General features: G+C 51.1%; 1 protein-coding gene across 2 annotated transcripts; it reads right to left on the bottom strand.

Moving 5' to 3' along the window:
• Nucleotides 1-452: 452 nt before the first annotated feature.
• MON1B (MON1 homolog B, secretory trafficking associated) lies at nt 453-10,664 on the bottom strand. 2 transcript variants are annotated; one of them, XM_027977646.3, is made up of 6 exons: nt 10,528-10,664; nt 9,955-10,112; nt 7,350-7,670; nt 5,979-6,798; nt 5,459-5,606; nt 453-2,856 (listed from the first exon to the last, which is right to left on the bottom strand). In XM_027977646.3, the coding sequence occupies exons 2-6, from the start codon at nt 10,100-10,102 to the stop codon at nt 2,647-2,649; spliced, it is 1,647 nt and encodes a 548-aa protein (XP_027833447.2). In that variant the 5' UTR covers nt 10,103-10,112; nt 10,528-10,664; the 3' UTR covers nt 453-2,646. The 2 variants fall into 2 exon arrangements, with proteins under 2 accessions (XP_027833447.2, XP_060254258.1); XM_060398275.1 differs by lacking the exon at nt 10,528-10,664 and having other exon boundaries at nt 9,955-10,393.
• Nucleotides 10,665-12,864: the final 2,200 nt, after the last annotated feature.

Raw genomic sequence — 12,864 nt, 5'->3', positions numbered from 1 at the left:
GCTTTTCAATTTTCTCCATTGCTGGTGAGGTTAATCACAACTTCCTTTTTTTAAAAAATGTAATAATACTAGGGATTTTTTCCCCCACAGTGGCAGCTATATTAAGTGCTTAATAAGGGCAATTTATTGGCATCTTCTTGTTGAAAGCTTGCACTCAACATGAGGCCATAATCTAAGAGAACTCTCAGTGTTATTTCATTATTCATACAATAAAAAAAGAAAATTACTGAGCACCTACTTTTGCCAAGTAGGCACTGTCTTAGGTGCTGGGGAAATGGTAATGAATGGTCTGTTCTCAAGAAGCTCACAACCTAGGGCAGACAATATCCAAGTACATAATCATAATCATTGTTGTCATCTGCATAGATGTGTTTATTATCAATAAGGTGGTCTAAAGAGTGTGTAGGAAGGTCAGAAATAGATGAAAGGAGTTGACAACTGTTAATACACAGTGACCAGTACATGGGCATTCATTTTATTTTCTGTGCTTAAGTACATTTTGAAAATTTTTATAGTTTAAAAAAAAAAGTGCTAGTGGCATAGCGGGGGATCATTATCTTCGACAATTTTCCTCTTTTGCCTAGACTGCAATTTCCAACTCCCTCTAGAACAATTTTGTCTTTCCTTTCACTGGGGTAGGGGGTGTCAGTATTAATAAAATGCCCGGAGAAAAGAAGCTCTCTTGAGAGTGGCCATCCACGATTAATATTTAAGAGTCCATGCAAAGTGTGGAATGTGCTGGGAGGGTGTGAAATGACGGTATTGGAATTACTGTTAAGTTTTCTTAGATGTGGCAGCAGTTGAGTGGGTTTTGTGAGATCCACCCCTTTATTGTTTGAAAAGATGAATACTGAGGTATTCTATTTAACTCACGTATAACCAAAAAAATTGACAAGTTAATCTAGATGCTGAGAATTATACGTTTTTATCTCCGCTTTGTTGGACAGCAGTGTATAATTCTTTTTTTAGTACTGGTACCAGTATTTCATTATTGTAAGGAGACAAAGGGCTTCCCTGGTGGCTCAGACGGCAAAGCATTCACCTGCAGTGCAGATCCGTTTCTTCCCTGGGTTGGGAAGATCCCTTAGAGAAGACAACCCACTCCAGAATTCTTGCCAGGAAATCCCCTGAACGAAGGAGTCTGGAGGGATACAGTCCATGGGGTTGCAGACTCGGACACGACCGAGTGACTACCCACTGCACTAGGGCAACGGGACGAAGGTTCCCTCCCTTCGACCCTGGATGCCAGAGGCCCCTTGCCTTCACTACGTTCACCGTCCTCCACGACTTCCGGCAACTTCACTTCCCGAGGCTCCAGCTTCCCCGCCATTTTCCAGCACACAGCTGATACGCGTGCGCTTTGGTGATTGGTTCAAACAGAAACAAAACAAAAACACGCGCCGGCAGAAAGGCGGTACAGCGTGCACGTGTCCAGTGCGTCTCTGCGCATCAGTTGACCAGGGTGAAGAGCGACGGGTGATCAGCTCACCGACGTGGGCCACCCAGAGATCTCTGAGCGACAGTTAGCACGCACACGCGCAGCACGAGGCTCCAAGCTCCAGCTCAGCGAAACCCGAGGCAGGACTAGGGTCTTGGTTGTTGGGGTGTTGAGTGTTGCACACACACGCAGAAACTACAGGCAGGCCTCGCTCTCTGTCTCATCTCTGCTTGGGTCGTGCGGTTTGTGAGTCGGACAGCTGTGCAGGTGCTGTGTGGTGGTGCACGAGTGGTGCAGTCCCCTTTCACAAATCCTCATTTAACAGCCCATGAGCGGTCACGCGTGAACAGAATGGGCCGTGGAAGCTAAGTGGATCTGTGTAAAAATTTTGGATTTCAGTCACTGTGTGAAGTCGGGTACTTTGCTCTGGGTTACATAGGCCGGTGGACGCTGGAGGTCACCTTCCTGTTAATATTAGCAGCAGCCAGCACTGATGGGGTTACTTTATACTGGGTAAAGATGAAGCACATGAAGGGCAAAGGGAATGTCCTTGTGGATATCGGTTTTAGGCCTTTTATGTGCAGCTCTCTTTTGTTTAAAAAATATCCTCAGGCCGTTTCAGGGCACAGACTTGGTCCTACATTTCCAATTCCAAAACTGCCGTGGGCCACCAAGGGAGACCCTGGCCAGCCCTAGACACTCTGGGCTGAGATCCCGGGGAGGAGCCAGGCCCCTGTCACAGGAGCGAGCATGGAGACGGTCCCTGACAGAGGCTGGAACACCATCCAAGTGGAGAAGGTGAAGGCAGAGGGAGGGGAAGAGGAATTCTTAAGGATTTTCGCAGAGGTGGAGGGGCATGAGGGGACTGGGTAGGCAGCCTGCTCACCTGTGTGCAATCACCCTGCCACCCATGTGTCTTTGGTGAGCAGCTCCCCAGATCCCGCTGCACTGCCCAGGAGACTGGGACCAGCCACAGGACATGGCAACCCACCCCAGTATTCTTGCCTGGGAAACTACATGGACAGAGGAGCCCTGCACGCTACAGTCTGTGGGGTTGCAAAAGAATTGGACTTGACTGAGCGACTGGACACACACAGACATACTACCACCACCAACCCCCCAACCCTGCCCCATTTCCAGGGTGAAGACAGAAGGTAAAAGCCCAAGGTGGTGGTTCTCAACACTGCCCAGTCTGGAAGGTCTGCCTCTCAAGGGCCAGCAAACAAGCCATTGTGGGAAGCTTGGTCCGTAGAAGCCGCTGGGGCTGCTGGGGGTGTGGAGTACTTGGGTGGGTAACGAATGAAGAGCCGATCCTCCTCTTTCTTCACCCAACGCAGGAGTTTGGTCACTGCGAGGATGGCACCTGCCTTGGTCACCAGGGGGCTGAGGCAGGTATACAGCTCAAATTTGGAGGTCACCTGCGGGTTTGAGAGGAGACATGGTCACTTGGTCCCGAGCTGGCCAAGCTCAGCGCTGTCCATCCTACCCTAGCCCTGTACCTGTCTTCTGTCCAACCTGGCCACTGTGCTAAAGCAGGTAAGCTGATGCTTCTGTATCATGAGTGGGCCAGGGGAGCAGCCAGAAGCAGTGATTTCAACCGGGTGCTATGTGTGTGTGCATATACACTCTCTGGACCTCAGTTCACTCATCTGTGGACTGGAGATAATGACAAGAGTGCTTAACATTTAATGAGTAGTTGTTGTATACAAAGTCCTGTTCTAAGTTCCACACACTTACATTTTTATCATCTGTAGCCTGGGTGTGATGTGAGGATTAATTCAACTTAATCTTCATACCAACCTGAGAGGCTTAACCCGATCCGGTCACCAGCACCTTTCCACACCGCCTTTGTTCTCCCCCTCATTCCTCCTGTGCCAGCCACTCTAGCCTCTGCCTGCTGTTCCTCAGACACAGCCAGGCTCAGCCTCACCTCATGGCACCGGCACAGTCCTTTTCCTCTGCCAGGTGTACTGTTCCTCGAGACACCCACATGCCCTGTGATCTCCCCTTCCACTTAGATGTCATTTCCTGACAGCCTGATCTAAAATCCTGGGACTACCAGATTCTGGTGTTGAAATACCATCCTCTACTAAAAGGTTCAAGGACTCACTGGACAGATGGTGGATTTCAGGACAGGCACAGAGAAATTACAAAATAAGCTTGGACTATCTTTTGCCAGAAAGTTAAGAAGAACTTAAGCAGTGATACAGATGTGTCAAAAAGACATAGGGGGAGGACTTCCTGGTGGTCCAGTGGTTCATACTCCACCACAGGAGACACAGGTTTGATCCCTAGTCAGTGAACTAAGATCCCACATGCCTACACAGAGCAGTCAAAAATTTTATTTAAAGAAAAAAATACAAAGGTACAGGGGCCAGTCTGGCTGAATCCATGGCTTCTGCTGACTAAATAAGCGAGAGTTTGAGCACAAAAATAAAAGACAGGAAAAGATTTTAGTTCATTGAATTAAAAAAAAATCCATGATACGAAGTTTAAAATTCAAAAATAAACAAGAGCAAGGAAAGCTCTTTCATACAGCAGAATCTCAACCAATAAATATAGACATTAGGATGAAATGAGAAAAATCACCACATGGTAAATGCCAGAGAAAACAGCTGTCACAGGCAAAAATCTTTAATGAATATTAAAATTAGTGGATGAAAATATGGTGAAAAAGAAAACACTGACCTAATCACCACAAGATACTGACTAATTACAAATGGCAAAAAGACTATAAAGTGGAGAAACCTGGCAGATATCACCTTAACGAAGTGAACAGGAGTCATGTCAACATTGGGACACAGTGATGTCATGGTCCTCCTGATACAACACAGAGAAAGACATCTGACACTTGTGCAAGAGGCTTGCTCAAGATGCGTGACCTGACAAAATATTATTAGAAAAAAACAACTTGAGGGGCAATCTACAAACTAACTGGCTGGTACTTCCTAAAAATTCCCAGGTTGTGAAAGACAAAAAAGACCAAGGGAATGTTCCAGAATAAACAAGACTAGGAGGACACAATCAATCTGAATATGCGCTCTTGGACTGGATCATGGGCCAGTGAAAGGATATGAGTGGGACGACTGGTGAAGTCTGAATGAAGCCTGTGGATAAGATGTGATTGCATTGATGTTAATTCCCTGATTTTGATGAGTTCCCCTGGTTATGTTAACATCTGGAGAAACTAAGTCAAAGACCTACTTCACATAATTTTTTGCAACTTCTTTGTGAGTTTAAAGTTGCTTGAAAATGAAAACAACAAAAAAATTTTTAATAAAATTCTCAGAATAATGCCTGATACATAATAGACATGCAACAGATGAGTCTAAAAATGTGCACTAAATGTCAGAATCTAAGGGAAGAGCCATCTCCAATGGAGACACGTTGACCAAACCCCCTGAACAGCTGACCTTTACCAGAAGCGTGGACAGCAGTCCTGAAGAGACCACAGGGAAGGCTACCCCAAGTGGAAGGCACAGCATGGAACCAAGCCTGCAGTGCTAAAGTGCAGGGGACAGACAGAATCAAAGTTCAGCCGGTACCCACGGCCAGAGGGTGGGGCTGATGTAAAATTGACAGGCAAAGTGACTGTAGTTAATGGGACCTCTTGAGAGGGGAAGACATTAATGAGGGAATGGTCAACAGAACAATGAGTCTAAGAGGTTTCAGACACTGAGACTGATGGGTTTCAAAGACACATGGAAACTTCCCTGGTGGTCCAGCTGCTAAGACTCTGAGCTCCCCATGCTGGGGACCCAGATTGGGTCCTGGGTCAGGGAACTAGAGCCCACAGGCCACAACTAAAGAAAGATTCTGCATGCCACAACAAAGACCCAGCACAGCCAAATAAATATTTAAAAACAAAGACACGTGGAGTGACAGGGACGGATACAAAACCACAGCCCAGGCAAAGGGGTAGTGTGCTTAAAGGAGGCTGCTGTGGCTTGAGGGGATAGAGCGGAGGGAAAGAGGCTTGCAGCGTGGGAATCGACTCCTTCAGAGCCCTGCTCAACTCACCCAGGCCAGAAGGGTCTCCTTCTCAGCCACGTGGTAGATGAGGCGCAGCGGCCGGGAGGTGCTGTGCAGCCGGGCGTGCAGGCGGTGGTACAGGTCAGACAGGCGCTGTCGCTCCTCCTCTCTGCTGTAGGGGGCCTCCAGCTCGGGGCTGCATTGACGGAGGAGGGTAGGGGATAGGGTCAGTCTAGAGCTCTCTTGGTTAGCCCATCTCCCCTCTGTCTAGGGAGTTCAATTAAAGTAAGGGAGCTGAGCCTCCTCCCCCATTAGACTGGAGGCTTCTTAGGGCCTAACCTTCCTATCAAACATGGGGACTCCTGGAGTCTTGGGGTGTTCCTCTGCATCAGGACAGGGGACTTCCTGAGGCTGGAGGCTGACTCCCGCATCAGGCAGAGACCCATTCTACTGCATCTCTCGAGAGCACGGCTGGCTCTCTCTCCAGAGTCTTGTCTGTTGAGCGGCTGAACCTTCCAGTTAGATAAGCTTCCCCACCCAGCCAAATGCCCACGGGGGCAGAGCCCACCTGGTAAACTGGGGCAGCTGGCGGTGATGGTCAGGGATGTCCAGCGGCTTATAGAGGAAGTGCCGGAGGCCAGGAGCGCCCACAGCCTGCACACTATAGGCTGAGGCACTGGCCGATGCAGCATTTGAGAAGCTGGCAGCTTCCCTGAGGGCACGCATGGCTCCGAGCGAGTGCATGCCCTCTTCGACCAGGCGCCGGCAGGTGGCCATGTCATGGAAGGCCTCGGGGTCGGTGCCCAGCAGCAGCAGGCAGACGGGCATGGCGTCCAGGCGGGCCACGTAGGCGTAGAAGAAACCATCAGGATTGAAGCGGGGGAGACACACGGGTGCCCAGGCCTCGCCTGCCGCAAAGGCCGGGGCCCCTACCCAGTCCAGCAGCAACTGCAGGTCGGCGGGGTCCAGCCGGCACTCGGCCAGCACCGTCCGCTCCTGGGCGGCTGTTACCAGGCGACCGCCCACCGCCAGCACCGAGAGGGCCAGGCCGGGCGCTGTGCAGCGTCGGAGCAGCGCGCCCAGCGCATCCCGCAGTGGGCGAGCCAGAGGCACACAGCGCACGGCGCCCAGCAGGAGGGCCCCCGGGTCCCGCTCCACACTGTCCAGAAGTCGGTCCAGGGTGCGCTCCGAGCCGGCCAGCAGGCGGCGGAGATCATAGTTCTGCTTGCGCGCAAAGATGCGAGCCACGCTGGCGCGCGTCAGGGTGCTCACGATCTGGGCGTGCACGGCCAGCAGCTCCCCACGCAGCTGGGCGGCTGACTGAGGAGTCCTTGACACGGCCACCAGCAGCAGCGGGCCCTGCTGTAGGAACACCAGCTTGTGGTCCTCTGGGGGAGGGGAGGGAAGGGACGGTCAGAGGGAGACGGGTCAGTGGTGGCATGAGGGGGTCACATGGGGCTCTTCCACAGTCCCCCCCACCCCCACCCCCGACAAGGCACACACAATTGGTCCAAGCCCACTCTGTCACTCAGGGGACACCAGGACTAGGGTAAGGACAAACTGGGGGAGCTGGGACATTTGCAGAGATATGATGGGATGGTCAAGAATCAGGCATACAGCATGCAGTGGGCAAGATGGAGAAAGGAAAACTAACAGAGCTAGAAAAACACCCAGCTCACACAGCTCCCACGCTCAGGCTCTCAGGCAACAAGGAAGTATCCAGCCAGTTATATCCCAGTGAGTTGGTCAATCAAAACTCAGCAGGGTAAAGGGACAGATAGACCCCCTGGACAGACGCCTGGCCAGCTTCCACACACACTGACTCACTCCTAACTAGCTCCACAGTGCCCTAGGCAGCCAGCCAGCCAGCCCGCCCCCCTGCCAGCCAGCCAAGGCCCCAGTCACTGTGGCCTACTCTGCCTCCTGCCCCTCTGCTCACCAGCATAGATGGCGCGAATGGCATCTCCTGCACTCCGCACGAAGGACACCAGGGCTGTCATCACACCCATGGTGGTCGACAGGGCTTCCACGCTGCCGTACCGCGAGTAGATGGGCTTGCCGGCCTCGCTCAGCACAAACACGTGCTTCCGCTTGCTGCGCCAGTCCTCGTCACTCGGGTCCCCGCCTGGGCCCCCCGAGCCAATCTCAGGGCCGCCCAGAGGACTGCCCTCGGAGGCCGCAGGGCTCCAGAGCCCATAGGTGCATGATGGAGCCTCTGCCTGGAGCAGCAGGCTAGGTGACTGGTCCTTGGTCTCAGATCCTGAAAGGGAGCCCCCCAGTAAGTCATCTGCAGAACCAGCAAATCCCTACCAGCCCTGCAGCGATCCCTGCCACTGACACACACCTCCAGGTGTCTCCTCTGCCCCTCAGTGATGTCTACTAACACTTAGGTTTCAATGACCTCCCCCGCAAAAACTCCAATAAGCCCATCTAACTTTCATTACTGAACCCTCTACTTCCCAACCAAATAATTATTCCCCTTTCAATAACTGCCATTCCCAAGTTTGCAAAGCACCCCAACACCTGTGAATAATCATCGATATCTTCATCTTCAGTGAACCCCCGTTCACTCTGACCCCTCATGTACTCTCCTGATATCTGCTCATTACTTAATGGCCACCATTATATCTACTATCATCTGTGTCAGCAGTTATGCACCCCTCATTACCCTAACCCCTTATTTATCCTCACTGATGTCCACTCATCCTAACGACACTATTGACTCTCTTGGGCACCCATTTATATTCTTGGGAAAGACCGCTAATTCTCCTAAAGACTGCCATGATGATCCACTAACATCCAGATCTTTAGGACTTCCCCAACTTCCTATTTGCTCCCATCGCTGCTCGGTAACATTTCAGTGACCCCCACATTAACATAACTAATACCTAGATCTTCAATGATCTTCAGTGACTGCCCCAACCCACAATTTAATCTACTCCATGTCCACTGCATTCCCAATAATGACCACCATTGACCTCCATTAACATCCAAGGCTTCCAATGACCCCTACTGATTCCCCTGACCTTTATTCTCATTGATATGACTTTCCTTTATCCTCACTGATATCCACCCCCTCCCTACAATAACCACCATGCTGCTGCTAAGTCACTTCAGTCGTGTCCGACTCTGTGTGACCCCATAGACGGAAGCCCACCAGGCTCCCCCCTCCCTGGGATTCTCCAGGCAAGAGCACTGGAATGAGTTGCCATTTCCTTCTCCAATGCATGAAAGTGAAAAGTGAAAGTGAAGTTGCTCAGTTGTATCCAACTCTTAGCGACCCCATGGACTGCAGCCCACCAGGCTTCTCTGTCCATGATTTTCCAGGCAAGAGTACTGGAGTGGGGTGCCATCGTCTTTTTTAATGACCTCTATTGCCCTTCCCCATGGCCATTATTAACATTCAACAGTGAAATCCACAAATTCATTGCCCTCTACTGACTACCCTCCCATTTATTTTAGTCAATGTCCACTGATCCCCATTGACAACCAGTATTATCCACTGGCAACTATGTATCAATACTTTCCCCATAAAATCCCAACGACCTCATATTCCCTCACTCTCTCATTGACAGTCCCCAGTTACCTCCTCCCAATACTTCCCAAGTTCTCAAAGACAACCCCTGTTACTGATTTTCAGTAATGTTCAGTGATCCTTTCCAACGACTCCATCAACATCCACTAATTCCAAAGTGGTCAATGAGCACTCATTTCCCAATGATTTCTGCTAATCCTCCGCTTTATACCACTACATATACGCTGGGGTCTTCAAAGATCTTCCGACTGGTCCTCTGACTCTCTAATTGTCTCACTGATGTCCACTGTCTCTCCAGCAATGATCACCATTAAATCCACTAAGATCTGGCCCCTTAAAGATTCCCTCCAATAATTGCCATCAACTCCTCAAAGAGGTAAATACTGACTGTCCACTCGCCTCCACAGATCCCCTTTCCCACTTCAGTGATTTAAAGCCCCCAAAGACACTAACTTCTAAATAGTCCCCCTTGACCATATTAGGGCTTGCTTCCCTTGTGGCTCAGCTGGTAAAGAATCTGCCTGCAACGCGGGAGATCTGGGTTTGATCCCTGGGTTGGGAAGATCCCCTGGAGAAGGGAAAGGATACCCTCTCCAGTATTCTGGCCTGGAGAATGCCATAGACTGCATAGTCCATGGGGTCGCAAAGTGTCCGACAGGACTGAGTGGCTTTCACTGACCATATTAACTTTCTTTTGGTCATCATTGATCTAAACAGCCTAAACCCCCTGGGTCCCTCTCTAACCTCAACTGATCCCTTTCTGATTCTTCAAGGGCCTATATTCACACCACCTCCCCAGTGAACATCCATTGACACTCGCTGATTTCCTTTTTATTCCTCAATGATTTAAACTACAACTCGAGTACCCAATGACTTCCCACTGATCCAAAGTATGGTTTAACCTACTTCCCTGAGTCCCAAAGACTCCTCTCTGGGCCCCCAAGAACCTTCCCCAAGAATAACACCCCTTAGGAATTCCTTCCAAGACCCTCGTAAAGGGAATGTATACCTGCTTTCTCCAAGCTTGCATCTCCAGGATCGGGTAAGTCCTTGTGAACCCCTCCACCGTCTTCAGCCTCCTCACTGGGGAACCGCATCTCCTCCAAGTCCTCCGCATCCCCAGGGACTGGGGCAGTAGTGTCTCCTCCGGCCTCCATCTGCACATCCCTGTGGGGGGGTGGGATGGAGGGCGACCCGCAGCAAAAGAAACTTCTTAAAAGCTTTTACTCAGCCTGGCCTCCTTGCACACACTCCTGGGGCTCGTTCTCTCCTGGCTTTTCAACAGGATGAAACATTCAAAAACACGACCACATACTTGCAACCTCCAACACTTCCCGCAAAGGAAGGCTCTGCCAAGCCTCAGCAAATAAAGATATACAAACACCTGTTTTAACTCTGCATCTCAATTGGCCAGGTACCATTAGTTCCCGTAGCCCCGGAAGAACCACACTTCCGGGTGTGGCTGCCGTCCTGCCACACTTCCGGGTGCGACGCCTCTCTGAAGGTACTTCCGGTTGCGCAGCTTTAGTCGCCCTCCGGGCGCCAGACCCCTCCTTCCCACCGCCCACTCGTGTTCCCTCACCGTTGAAATGGCCCGCGCTGCTCCCGGGTCTACGACGGATCTGGCCGGCCCGGTCTGCACTCACTCTCTCCGCGAGAGCACGTGTGGCTACAACTGGGGCGAAATGGGCCCACTTCTCGTGCGAAAGCCGCCGGCGTGAGGGGGGCGCGGCTCTCGCTCAGCCAATCCGGAGTACGGAGGGCGGACTGCCTCGCCTCTGGCCCAATACAGCGGAGCCGGCCCCCTGAGGTCGTCCCGCCCCATTCCGTCTGAGTAGTGTCGCCACAGAAACCTTGCGTCAGGTCGCTGTTGGACCCGCCCATCCCTTGACTGACATTTCTCCGGACCCAATGGAAGGCCTATTCCTCTCCGAAGCTCGCAGCTTAAGTCTTGATAGGTGGGACTCGCCAGAGTGGAGGAAACTTCATCCTCCGTTATCCTCCAGGAAAGGCAGGGGCAGGAAGGTGGAGTGGACACTGGACAGAGAGAAAATGCTTGACGGACAAGGGCCGCCCGCAATCGGAGTACCGTGCGCAGGCTGGCCAACTTAAGAATTCGGTTGCTAAGGCGAGAGGCGGGCCTCTCAGAGGCAGAAAGTTTCTGTGGGTGTCTGGGGATTCAGGCAGCCTAAGGGCTTGGCGGCCTCTGGAAAAAGGGAAGCTCATGGCGCAGAGGGGTGAGTTTGCAAAGGCAATGTGTAGGCTGACCAGGCCCTGCCCAAACGTGCGAAAGGCGGAGCTGACCTCACTTCCGAGGATGGGTCTCTGTGGGCGAGACTATGCAGGTTAGGAGCCCAGGCCTAACCGGGGCGCTTGTGGGCGTGCCTTTGGCAGGCTCCCGATTCCTCCTTGACTCCAGCAAGGCTTGATCATCACCTTCTTTGCTGGCTTTTTTCCAGCTTGGGCAGCTAACCATTCGCCCTCTGTTGTATGAGTTTCACCCTTTTGGTGGTCTTATGGCCACTTGGGAGGGCTTATGGACCGTTTCCAATAGTGACAGGATTTCAGAAGCATGCTTTCTGTCTTGACGGTTTGACTGAGGAGCCCCTATTCTTTCCAGATTGCCCGTGAGTGTGCACCAGGGAGAATGCATAGTGAAAGTCCCTCGTCTTCAGTGCTTAGTAGGGATCTTGTCAGAGCAATGATTTCTGGTCCATGAAGCTGCTTCCATCGGTGATCAGTCCCACGTGAGGCTCAGTGGAGGGTTGGTCCCTTAAGTTCCATCTGCTACAGTACACTAGCTCAATGACGTGTAGGCAGTTGTGCATTGAGGGGTGTGAACAATGGCTGGATTTCAGGCTGAAGTGACCTGAAGTCTTAAGTTAGGATTGTCTAAGAGAATACTCCTGAATTCTCTCAGAAGTCAGCCAATAGCTCCCTTTTTGTTCCAGGAAAGAAAAGATTTGAGGAGGGACATACACAGTGGTGGATTGCCCCAGGCTAAACTTCTCAGCTTCCTGAAGCCTGTCATATGTAGCTGCTACAGCTGGAAGGAAGGGGAGCCACCCCTTAACAGTCTATACTAGTTGTTTTGAAAAGTAGGCAGGGGGTCATCCCCCAGAGCTTGAATTAACATCTCCCCAGACTCAGGCCTTGTCTCTCCTGGACATATAATTTGAAAGGTTAGGCTGAGGCTAACTTTGTTTTTATTGTTTCAAAGGCTGTCTGGTACTCGTTAGTCTAAGTAAGGGACTCAAGATCATGTCCCTTTAAAGCCTCCTAGAAGAGTTTTCCTCTGAGCCCATAGTTTGGGATCCAAATGTGACAGAACCCTGCCATTCTCAGGAAGACCCTCAGGTGCCTGTGGGTCTCGGGTGTTCTTTAGTCTGAATTGCCTGTTGTCTATTGGGCAAAAGATCCCACTGTCCTTAGGAAAGGAAAAAGCCTGGATAGGTGACTTGTTGCTGACATGTCTAGGCCTCTTTCTGGGAGACCTTATATCCAGAATTGGCCAAATAGTTCAGAGTTCTGATGGTGTTTTGTAGACTTTTCTCATATGTAGAGCTCGCTGTGCGGAGAAGGCAATGGCACCCCACTCCAGTACTCTTGCCTGGAAAATCCCATGAATGGAGAAGCCTGGTGGGCTGCAGTCCATAAGAGTCAGACACGACTGAGCAACTTCACTTTCACTTTTCACTTTTATGCATTGGAGAAGGAAATGGCAACCCACTCCAGTATTCTTGCCTGGAGAATCCCAGGGACTTGGGAGCCTGGTGGGCTGCCATCTATGGGGTCGCACAGAGTTGGACATGACTGATGCGACTTAGCAGCAGCAGCAGAGCTTGCTGTGAGCAAACTGTCCACAAATTAGAGTAAGAATCCTTTGTCTAATATTAAGTCTCTAAGGTCCCTAGCCAAG

This window comes from Ovis aries, chromosome 14 (genome assembly GCF_016772045.2).
Source record: "Ovis aries strain OAR_USU_Benz2616 breed Rambouillet chromosome 14, ARS-UI_Ramb_v3.0, whole genome shotgun sequence".
Classification (NCBI taxonomy): Eukaryota; Metazoa; Chordata; class Mammalia; order Artiodactyla; family Bovidae; genus Ovis; species Ovis aries.
This window is presented reverse-complemented; position numbering and strand designations above follow the sequence as displayed.

Bases quoted from the DNA above. Each gene is read 5' to 3' on its own strand.
- MON1B (XM_027977646.3), bottom strand. From the start codon at position 10,102: ATGGAGGCCGGAGGAGACACTACTGCCCCAGTCCCTGGGGATGCGGAG. The intron at 7,671-9,954 runs GTATACATTCCC...GCTCCCTTTCAG, and splicing joins TGCAAGCTTGGAGAAAGCAG to GATCTGAGACCAAGGACCAG. The intron at 2,857-5,458 runs GTGAGTTGAGCA...TCAAACCCGCAG, and splicing joins AGGAGACCCTTCTGGCCTGG to GTGACCTCCAAATTTGAGCT.